This window comes from Hipposideros armiger, unplaced genomic scaffold (genome assembly GCF_001890085.2).
Source record: "Hipposideros armiger isolate ML-2016 unplaced genomic scaffold, ASM189008v1 scaffold_59, whole genome shotgun sequence".
NCBI classification, from domain to species: Eukaryota; Metazoa; Chordata; class Mammalia; order Chiroptera; family Hipposideridae; genus Hipposideros; species Hipposideros armiger.
In genome coordinates this window covers 2,176,763-2,188,594 of record NW_017731409.1, presented here as the reverse complement: position 1 = coordinate 2,188,594, position 11,832 = coordinate 2,176,763, and the positions used below count along the sequence as shown (strand labels likewise).

Here is an 11,832-nt window from a genome sequence, read left to right as displayed (position 1 = left end):
ATTGCATATACATCAGTACCCTTCACTCCTAAATACAGTAATACCTTGGTTTGTCAGCATAATTCATTCTGGAAACAAACTACTCATATTGCAAGACATCGCTCATTTACCATGTTAAAATGTATTAGAAATATTTGCTCATCTTGTGGAACACTTGCAAACCAAGTTATTCGCAATCCAAGGTTTTACTGTACTTTACTCTTAAGAATAAAGATCAAAATAGCTTTTCTTTTTTTTTTTAAAGATTTTATTGGGGAATTGGAGAAGGGAACAGTGTTGGGGAATTGGGGAAAGGGAACACTGTTTTTTCAGGACCCGTTAGCTCCAAGTCAAGTTGTTGTCCTTCAATCTTAGTTGTGGAGGGTGCAAGCTCAGCTCCAAGTCCAGTGACCACTCTCAATCTAGTTGCAGGGAGGGGCAGCCCACCATCCCATGTGGGAGTCGAGCCGGCAAGCTTGTTGTTAGGAGCACGTGCTCTCACCAGCTGAGCCATCTGGCCACCTGTTGGCAGCTCAGCTCGGGCGCAGCTTGGGCACAGCTCACTGGCTCATGTAGGAATTGAATCAGTGACACTGTTGCTCAGAGCTTGCGCTCTAACCAACTGCGCCACCTGGCCGGCTCCAAAGTAGCCTTTAAGGGGACTAGTACAAAATTATTCTGAGAGGCCAATTCATAGTAAATGCTAAACCGATTATTAAAGCTTCTTACATATTTTCAAGATTCTTCTATAATGTCTGATGAGGAAAAGGTATAGAACTCTAAGTTGTAAATGTATAAAATGAATCCTCCAGACTTTTCCAACAAAGTTTTTCGTCTGTACTACAGAACACAGGATGAATTTAATGACTATTTTCTAATTTTCTGAAGCATGATACATAACTAGTACCAATCCAGATGAATAGGGGAGAAGTTAATTCATCATATACAATGAATGTATTAGAATGTTCTCTCTGGGAACCCAGGAACCCAGGTTAGTTTGACTGTATCTGTGGCAAGTTCCTAAAGGATTTTGCTTTGACTAGGTTGTGATGTTTCCACAAATAACTTTTTTTTTTTTAGATTACAGGTCCACCAGGTTGTGGAAAAACTCAGTTTTGTATAATGATGAGTGTTTTGGCCACATTACCCACCAACATGGGAGGATTAGAAGGAGCTGTTGTGTACATTGACACAGAATCAGCATTTAGTGCTGAAAGGTAGGAGATTTTATTATTTTCCATTATAATACTTTAGTTTTGTAACTTATATATAGCATGTAACATTTTCAAATAAGTTAACATTTACCTATTTTTTTTGAGAGCACAGAATGCTAAATACTGTTTTAAAAGAATTTTCCTTTTAAAATTGACACAGAAAGCAGTTTCTTTTTGTCTTTGCCATCCCTTTCTTATTGGTTTAAGGGAGTGGGTTCCTCAATAAGCTGTGCTTTGCAGAAAGTCAGGAAGAAGGAAGCTCAAGAAAGAGAGGGAGGAATGTTAAGTGGACATTGGGGATGAGGGAGAATTAATAAAGATGGAAGGTAAGCTGCTTTGTAATTAATTTCTAGTTGGAAGTAAAATATTAGTGAAGAGAAAAATTGCAGCTTTCAAAGCATTTTGATTGAGAAGTATTTCACTTTAATTTTTGAAATAATATGGTGTTAAATGTAAGAAACACACTGATAGTAAGTATATCTATGCTTGGACAGAAAAGATTACTTTGCCATTCTATGCGAGAGGCGTTTAGTCATTTGTGTAATTCTATACACCTGAAGATAAGCCTGGCCTCCTCTCCTTCCCTGCTATGTTCCATATTCATAAGCAGGAGTGCTTACATACCTGGAGACTGATTCTATTCTGTTCTCTTAGTCAAGGTATAGTATAGGTATAGTCCTCTGAGTCTTTCTCACTATGTCATTATGAATCAATCTCTCTCCCTTAGCTCTCTCTAGAACACTATTTATTTATTTTTAATTTTAATTTTTTTTAAAGATTTTTATTGGGGAATTGGGGAAGGGAACAGCCAAGTTGTTGTCCTTGTGGAGGGTGCAGCTAGCTCAGCTCCAAGTCTAGTCGCTATCCTGCCACCTGTGAGGCAGCTCAGGGCCACTCAGCTCAAGGTGCTGTGTTCAATCTTAGTTGGGGGTGGGAGGTAGGGGGGCGGCGGGGCGCAGCCCACCATCCCATGTGGGAGTCGAACAGGCAACCTTGTTGTTAGGAGCACGTGCTCTCACCAGCTGAGCCATCCTGCCACCTATTGGCAGCACAGCAGCAGCTCAGCTCAGGCGCAGCTCACTGGCCCATGTGGGAATAGAATCGGCAACCCTGTTGCTCAGAGCTCATGCTCTGCTCCAGCTGAGCCACTCTAGAAAGCTATTTAAATCAAAGCATGTTCCCTGACCCAATTAAGTTCCAAGTGGATTATTTTGCCAAGAGTTTATTTCCTTTGCCCTACATCTCTTGGTTATCTATTTTTTCTAAGTATATGCCATTGGTTTGTCAGCAGTTTGAGTTTGTCTTATATCTGTATATCTTAAAAGCCAAATCTAGTGACTGACGTATAAAACTGCTCAGAAAATGTTTGATAAATGAATGGACAGGTGTTACTCCCAAAACGTGAAACTCAGATACCATTTTCTACTAAAAGGAATGAAGCTTCCTTGCGGGGAAGGGCTGATTCTAGCTCTGGAGCAAGAAATTTTACATTAAGTCTGGACATCATATCAGATAGAAGGGAAGCTTTTAGAAACTACTTTGGGGAGTGTCAGAAAGACTCAGGAGTCAACCTGAGGAGGTTCCCACTGGCCAAAGATGAAACAAATTGAGCACCCATAGGAATAATAATGACAGTGGATTAGGACACGTGAAATACGTTTAAAATCCATGAGTCTACAATGTTGAGAAATGAAAGCAACTGATTGATCACTCTTGGAGGACTGTGGAGAAGCAACTCATTATTTTGAAAATGAGTAAAAAAAAAAAGGGAAATCCAAATCAAACATCTATTCTTTTTTATCTATGTGAACTGTATTGCTGAATAACAGATAGGTCTTTTTATGGAAATATTCCAGTATAAATGCAGAAGGAATGATAGAATGTCTCCGAATTACAAACCCTAACAATATAATGGATCAAAACATTGAATATTGTGATATAATAAGAAATATATATTTTTGTCTTCATCCTGGTTCTTGACAAAAGAGCTTGTAAAACCTTTGGAATTTCCTGAGTAATAGAGGTGAGAATAGCATAATTTGTTATTTATAATTAGCCCCTTTCCACCACACCTGAGTTTATGCTAATGAGGTGACTCTTGGTGGGCCCCTAGATAGTTTCAGATGAGGGCTGATTGCCAGAGGAACCAATCATGTGATTATAAGGTTGGAACTTTCAGCCTCATTTCTCCCCCACCCCCACCCCCACCCTCTGAGGGGGGGCGAGGGGCTGGAAACTGGTTAATCAGCAATGGCCAGTGATTTAATCAATCATGTCTATGTAACGGGATTTCTCACTAGGCCACTCCTAAATTCAAGGGAGGGTGGGAAAGTGAGGAAAAAGATGGTTATAACAAATGATGAGTGTCCTGGGGCTGGTTAACATTACTGACTGAATCAAATTACGGTTCTCATAGCAAGGAAGAAGTGGACTGGATCTTGGTAGGTCATTAGTAGTGTCCGCCACAACTGGATTTAGGAGATAAAGCAGGAAAATATGAGACTTAAAAGGGTATTTTAGCTCTCTGTATGTAGCGTCCTCATTTTGTGCTTACAAACCAGCTGTCTGATCAGTACAAACGAGAAAGTGAATTGAAGGATTACTAGGAAGGAACTTTAAAGGATTTGCCTATAGAGAATTTAGGGTAAATGATAACAATGGAAAACTTCCGCCAATAAGTTGCTAGATATCTGTTTATCAAGAAGGAGGGAGAAAACAGAGGAAGAATAAATAAAAATTAGTTTAAAATGCACTTAAAAAAACACTTTGCAGGTGATAAAAGCACTTTGGAAAGATTAGTTCCATTTTTTAAAAGCAATACTATTTAATAATTAGATAGCAATATAGCCTGGTCAACCTTTGAGTGCCTTGGGGAGAGAGGAATTCTAAGCAGGCAGAATCCTGATTGATTTCGAAAAAAGCCTGTTTTTATTTGCTTTACCTATTGGACTTATACTTAAGATCTGATAAGTCTTACGTGCTATGCACTTGCATATACCTTGAGAATATGAATAAATAGATTAATCTACTGATCTGTCTATAGACGTTTTGGCAACTATGAGAATTCCAGGATTCATGAATTGAATGAATACTATATTATTCCTGTTGGAGATAATTTTAAGAAAAGATGGAACTTGAAGTTAAGAGTAAAAAAGGAAGGTAATATAGATGATAAATAGTAATAGAAGTTTTTGAAATAAAGCTTTGGGAGAAATAAGATGATAAAGGAAAATAGAGCTGAGCCTTAGAACTGCAAATGGAGGTGAGTGTGAGGAGAACTGAGGGATCTGGGGAGGCGAGAGATGGGAGTCGGGACCCTGGGAGGTCGGGACCTAGTTGCGGGGTAGGGTATAGAATTAGAACTTTAGGAGGTAAAAGTGGCCATTCCTGAGTTGTCATGAAATCAGAAAAGCTTTGAATAGTAGGAAGGAGATGTCGTCCAACAGAGGAAAAAGACATTGATCAAATAATCACAAAAATGTAAAATCATGACTTAGGACTAAGTGTACAAAGGAGAGATACCTGTTGTATGGGTACTGTATGGAAACAACAGCCAACCTTAGATCGAAAGGAGCTGCTGTACTGGGTATGCATGCCAGTGCCGAGGGTGCCAAGCACCCCACAGCCGAGCGCTTTAATTCCTACCAAACTATTTAGGGGGTCGCTCTTCCTGAATCAGTTTATCGAGAGGGAGGCTTGTAGCGGCCTGCCATGATTTTGGCTGATTCTTAAAGCAATACCAGTGTGGTCTTACCTATTTGCGAGTTGGTACAAATCCAGGATCAATGACCCAGGGGCCAAAAAAATAGGAGATAAATTCCCTCTTACAATTTTTTGCAATGGTTTCATGAGTCTGGGTAGGTTTCCCTTAGTCCAATTCCAGCTGCCTTATTATTATTTGTGAATCTAGGTGAATTAGTAGGGAGGGAGGTCCTGAAGAGTTTCTAGGATAGAAAATAGACATTAGTTATATAAGTATGTATTATTTCTGAAACAAAACTTTGGAATTTTCTGGAATCCGTAAGAAACTAATAGATTCACATTTTATTTAGTAATACCACAATGCTGAGCAAGTACATATTGAATTAATGAACTGGAAAATATTACATATGTACAAGAAGCTTTGAAAAACCATAAACTTTGCAGTTCAGCACATTTATGATATGATATTTCAACTAGAATTTTGGGAAGGCTTTCTTTTTTTTTTTTACATTAAGCATATGTTTTGTTTCAAGTTGGCATGCGGTCACCAATGTAAAGCTTCTAACTTTCCTTTTATACAAGAGCTGTGAAGTAACAGGGGGAACTAATAACAAAAGCCTTGATCCAAATCCAGTCCTCTCCACTTCAGTGAATCGGTAATTCCATTCTTCCAGATGCAGATCCAACTAGTCCAGAAATCCTCCCGGCTCCCGGCTCCTCTCTTTAACTACATCTTGAGTTTAGTTACTTCCAGTTACCTGAGCTATTCTCTAGGTCAAGTCACCATCATCTTTTATTTGGAGGGCTGCCCTAGGCTGATCTTGCCCCATCTATAGCCTCTTCTCCATTTGATAGCTGGAGTGATTCTTTAAAAAGAAAAGAAATCAAGTCATGTCAATGACTTCCAATTTTACTAAGTACAACCTAAACAAAACACCACAGACCTAAGGATCTTGTGGGATTTTGGCCCCTGACTAGCCCTCTGATCCCAGTTCCTTTTATTCTCCCTCTTTCTTCCTGTGTTCCAGCTGTATTAGCCTCTGTTATTCCTCACACACCCCAGGCATCTTATGCCTGGGCTTTTGCACTTGCTATATTTCTCTCTTCCTATGTGCTATTCCACTGGATATCCACATGGTTCATCTTTTTCATCTCTCTTAGACCTTTGCTCAAATGTCACCTTATTAAAGAGGCTTTCCCAGACCACCTTACATAAAGTAGCACTTGCTTCCATCTGTCAGTCTGTTGCCCCATCCTGGTTTACTTTTCTTTAGAGAGAGCACGTATCACCTGATGTATAATATACTGTATTTCTTTGCCTCTCTCAGTAGAATGTAAGTTCTATGAGGGAAGGTTTTTTTTTTTGTGTTGTTGTTTGTTGCCATATCTTTAGCACCTAGAACAGTGCCTGGCATATAGTAGGTCCTCAATAAATATTTGTCGAATGAATGAATCTAAAGTGTATCCTTTGAAAGGAATACTTTCTATAAAAAAGATGTCCACTAGATGGCATTGCTTTCAAACTTTATATAAATATTTGGAAGCAAACGATAGTTTCTTTTTTGCTGGCTCTAACCAAAGATCTTTGTGATGAAGATTGTGATAAGAAATTGCTATGATTAATGTGAGGCATATAGAATACTACATTTAGATATACATATATTTTGATTTATATATTTTTAAGATATCTTTTCTAAAATAATATTAGGGGAAACTTATAGAAAATTACAGCATATTGGTATGTAAATAACCATTCGATACAGTTATTTAGCATGGTAACTATGATTATTGTTTTTATCTTTGTGTACCACTCCTAGGTTTGTGGGGTCATTGACCCTAAGTTAGTCCAAGCTCATTAAGCTTGACCTTAAAGGCACCACTGTCCCGCTTAAACCTGTTGGCAAAAGCCCTGTTAGATTTTATTTTCCCACTGCCATCTCTAATGGTTCTTTAACTTGGTAAGTCTCTCCTAGTTTATTTCATACTAAACCAGATAAATTGTGCATTTTTAGGATGGTAAGAAATAAAATACTCCCATTGGCTAGTAATGGAGTATCCGATATCTTTAATATCTAGAAGTGAATTTTGTCATCAGCAAGAGTTGTGCCCTCTACTTTTCATGGTGTTGGAGATACTGCCACTAATCCTGCTTTCCACCAAAGCATTAGGGAAAGACGAGAGCATGGTAACTATGAATAAAGTAAGTTCATGTCCACGCAATGGCTGTCTTCTTCTGAGGGACGTTAATGAATTGAGAGAGCAGTATTATAATAAGTTCCAGAGCTTTTCACCACTCCAGCCACTAGTTGAAATCCAGCCTAGTATCGGAGGTAGAAAATTATTGCCTGTCAGCTGTTCAGTTATTGTTGCCAGGGAGTTATGTACTCTCAGTCTGGTTCCTAATCAACTGGGCATCCAAATTTTGAAAAACTTTCATGTTTCTGGTAGATGTTATCATGCTCATCCTATTAAAAATCAGTGGGTTCCAAGTGCCAGAGCTTTTTAGCTAATTTCTCTGACTAGCACTAAACTCAGCCAATAGTTGCCCTAATAAAAAAAATTTATACATTTTCCCAAACCCTCAAAATGTGCCTGTTCTGCCTTTGCCAATGCCATCTCATTTCTTCTTGCTTTCATCACTTACCTCATTTCCTTTTTTAAAAGTCCCTATGCCTTTCTCAAGCACTTTTAATTCATTTTGTTCTCACCCTTTACACATATTATTCCATATTCCTAAAATAATTTTTCCTCTTCCTGTTCAACCTAATGAGGCTTTTTCTTTTCAGGTTTTTTCAGAATATTCTTAAACATGTTATTGACTAGTTTTATTTTTCTCTCTTCCTGTTTTAGATTTTTCTCTTTCATTTCTGATAATGGCATACATGAGGAACTTATTTTGTTTATCTATTTAAAGTTCTTAGCCTCTTCTTGGAATTCATTAACTATGTAGAAATGAAAATAGTGTTCTTTTGTACTCCTCTGTCTTTAAATGGAACATAAAATACAGGCTGGTTTTAATGTTTACAGTCTTTCCTCCCAGTCGCCCTTGGCTGGTTAAGTACAGGGCTGATAAAGTATCATTTTAAATAGAAGACAGTTACTCTCAAATATTTACATTTTTAACCAGAAATATTTGAAATTTCTAGTACTGCTCTCCATATCTTCTCCTATTGATGATGGTAGTTGAATCTGTTTCAACTTGTCACTCTCCTATGCTCAGCCTACCCCGTGCATTAGATCTAAGCTTTGAGGTCAGAGTTCAGTGTTTAGAAATACCATTTTTTGTTGATGAAGGATGTATTGGACAACACTCATTTATTTAGAAAATAATTTCCTGTTTACCAAGGAACTATTGGATAGCATTTATTTTGTGTGTATTAAGTTTTCTGGTTTGAGGCATGGAGACTTACTGATACTGATTATTAGAATGATAATATTATATCCTATGTATGTTCAATTATAGGTCATTCATGAAAATGCAAGCATTTTTCTTATTTACTAAACTTATTTTATAACTGCTAGTCAAAATATCATTTATAAAAAGCATATTTGTTCCCCAAAAGATAAACCTCAGAGACATTGTTGCTTGTGTCACATTCGATGAGATCTAAAAGCCCTTGCTGGTCTCATGCCGTCTGCTCATCTCTCTTGGTGCTTATAAAGGTCGGCTTACATTCTGAAAGCGTATACATATTAATTCATTTTGCTTATGTCTGTTCTATTGATAAGGCTTTTGTTCTAGTGTTATTTGTGGCTTATGAGTTTCCTAAGCAAAATTCACTAGACGTTCAGCAATGTGGCCTTAAACATTGACTGTTTTCACTTATGCTGTTGTTTCCCTCACAGGCTGGTTGAGATAGCAGAATCTCGTTTTCCCAGATATTTTAACACTGAAGAAAAATTACTTTTGACAAGCAGTAAAGTTCATCTTTATCGGGAACTCAGCTGTGATGAAGTTCTACAAAGGTACATCGTTTTAGATTTTGGTATTTTAGTAATACTTTGAAGACTTATGTTTTGTTTTTTATGTCTTCAGCTTCTGGGTGATAAAAAGACCCCACATATTAGAATTATGGGAAATAATTATTTCAGTGTTCTTTATTTACTATAGCCTATTGGTTGAAGGAGTTCTTTTTTTTTAATGATTTTATTGGGGAATTGGGGGAGAGGAACAGTGTTGGGGAATCGGGGAAGGGGATCAGACAAGTTGCTGTCCTTTTGTTCTTCAGTCTAGTTGTGGAGGACGTCACTTTACTGGCCCATGTTGGTATTATCATTGTGCTCTTCCCGGCTGAGGCAGTCGCTCGCCGGCCATTGGACGGCCACTCACGGTGGCTCATGGCAGCTCACAAAAGCACATGCCAGCTGCCAGCCAGCCCCACTGCAGCCTAAGCCGTCACCGGCGACTCATGTCAGCCCAGCTCCAGGTCGAGCTGTTGTTCACCATCTTAGCTGTAGAGGGCGCAGCATCACTGGCCCTCATGTGGGATCTGAACTGGGCCCTGCTGCTCAGAGCTGGCGTCCCAAGCCAATTCCTAACCAACGTGCCACTCAGCTGGCCCAGTATTTCTTTGAAAATAAAAATTAAACAAATAAAATGTTTTAGACTTAATTAATTGGTGTATTAATTATCTGTTGTTTCATTAACAAATTACCCCAAAGTTTAGCAGTTTAAAACAGGAATCATATCGCACACAGTTTTTGAGGATTAGGTATCTGGGAGTGGCTTAGCTAGGTGTTTCTGGCTCAGGGTTGCTCAAGAGCTTGCAGTCAAGCTGTTGTCCAGGGTTGTAGTCATCTCAAGGCTCACTGGAGGCTAGAGAATCTTGGAGAATTCCAAGGTCACTCATGTAGTTGCTGGGAGGCCTCCCGTCCTTCCCGGATGTTAGGCAGAGGCCTCTGTTCCTCTCCATGTGGGCCTCTCCGTAGGGCTGCTGACAGCACAGCAACTTGCGCGTCCCTCCCCGCCCCCAACCGGTGAGTAATCTGAGAGAGTAGGCAAGTGAGAGAGAGCCCACGATGGAAGCTGTAGTCCTTTATATCCTACTCTCAGAAGTGATGTACCATCGTTTTGTCATATGTTACTTACTGGTCACGCAGACCAACCCTAGTACAATGTGGCAGGGTTCTCCCCCTCCCCCCCATCTTGGAGGCTGTGGAGGCCTGCTGGAAATAAGACTTCTAAAAATGACAAATATGTCTGGAAGGCGGTAGTCCAAGGCAATTTTTGCTGGCTATAAGCGGGGTCTCCAAAACCAGAGAGAGCCACAGCTCTTCTTAAAATTGAAGGTGTCTATGCTAACTGAATTCTATGTCGGCAAGAGCTGTGCTTACGTGTACAAGGCAAGGAACAACACAGTGACTTCTGGTGGCAAACCAAACAAAACCAGAGTAATCGGGGACAAGGTAACTCGTGCTCATGGAAACAGTAGCATGGTTCCTGCCAAATTCCGAAGCAACCTTCCTACTAAGACCATTGGACCCAGAATCCATGTAATGCTGTACCCTTCAAGGATTTAAACTTACTGAAAAGTAAATAAAGTGGATTTGTTCTCTTGCTCTAAAAAAAAAAAAAAAAAAATGGTAGGGACTCCACAGGGTGTGAATACCAGGAGATGGGACTAAATGCGGGCCAGTTTGGAGATTCCTACCATAAGTAGTTTCACCCTAAATTTGGAACTTTAGCAGTATCACAGGAGGAACAAAGGAAAGAAACTAAATGGAAACATTTTGGTTTATTTCCCAAACAGTGCAATATGTGTAGAAAAGATATATGAAAATAAATTTTGTTTATTGAATGCTTCTAATCATCACTGTAACTTAGGGAAGAACAATCTGTTATTGTTGTTTTTAAGTTGGTTAACCTTTGCAATAACTTCTTTTTATTGTATCTTAAATTTTTCCACTATTTTACAAATTCTGTGTTTACAGGATTGAATCTTTAGAAGAAGAAATTATTTCAAAAGGAGTTAAACTTGTGATTATTGACTCTGTTGCTTCTGTGGTGAGGAAGGAGTTTGATACACAGCTTCAGGGCAACATGAGAGAAAGGAACAAGTTCTTGGCAAAAGCAGCAGCCTCCTTGAAATATTTGGCTGAGGAATTCTCAATCCCAGTAAGTTTTTCTTTTCCTCTCTTTAGTTTTTTACCTTTTTCTTTTCTTTTATATTAAGTTCACTGATTTATAATATCAAGTAATATAATTAGAAGGAAATGTAAACCATGACTTTCTAAAGGTAGAACAGTCTAATTGCTATAGCAGATATCACCATCTTAAATTTGTTCATCTATTGAGATTATTTTATCTTTTTCACAATTTGAGCCGGGAGCAGAGTTATTTATTAAAAAATATTTTTAAATTAATTAAAAAAAAATTTTAAATTACACTTGACGTACAATATTATATTAGTTCTAGGTGTACAACATAGTGATTAGACAGTTGTATAATTTATGAAGTGATCAGCCCGTTACTATTGGCATGACTTTCAGTAGTGGGAGTTATGATCAGGAAATCTGAAGATGAGAATATATTGCCAGGGTCTGTGGTAGGTAAGCTACAGGGTACATGCACCAAGTTACATTCCCATTAGTAGGGTGGGGGAGAGTTATGCTTGTTCTGCAGCCTCATGAACATTTAATATTTGTCAGGCTTTTCCATTTTAGTCATGCATCACCTCAACAGAAGGTAAGAATATTCCTTAAAGGAAGATAAGATTTAGTTATGATTTTATAATTTTTAGATTTGTGTTTGGAAAATTAAAATCTTGGATCTTTATAACATAAATAATATGTACCAATAGTGTAAACTCTCACACAGCCTTTGAGATTTATAAAACCAAGCAAGAAGCTGAGGGAGAAAATACGACATATAAAAGGTTGTACATATTTTAATGGCTTTTATATAAATATTTTCAATTACATGATGTAATTCATGATG

General features: G+C 38.3%; 1 protein-coding gene and 1 pseudogene across 2 annotated transcripts in view; both read left to right on the top strand.

Moving 5' to 3' along the window:
- RAD51B (RAD51 paralog B) overlaps window positions 1-11,832 on the top strand; it is a 579,424-nt gene that overhangs the window by 23,994 nt on the left and 543,598 nt on the right. For both annotated transcript variants that reach the window (XM_019641386.1, XM_019641387.1), the window contains exons 4-6: window positions 1,060-1,196; window positions 8,742-8,861; window positions 10,827-11,010. In XM_019641386.1, the coding sequence (XP_019496931.1) occupies window positions 1,060-1,196; window positions 8,742-8,861; window positions 10,827-11,010 (441 nt within the window). The remainder of the gene's footprint in view (window positions 1-1,059; window positions 1,197-8,741; window positions 8,862-10,826; window positions 11,011-11,832) is intronic.
- LOC109382099 (60S ribosomal protein L35a pseudogene) lies at window positions 10,092-10,415 on the top strand (annotated as a pseudogene).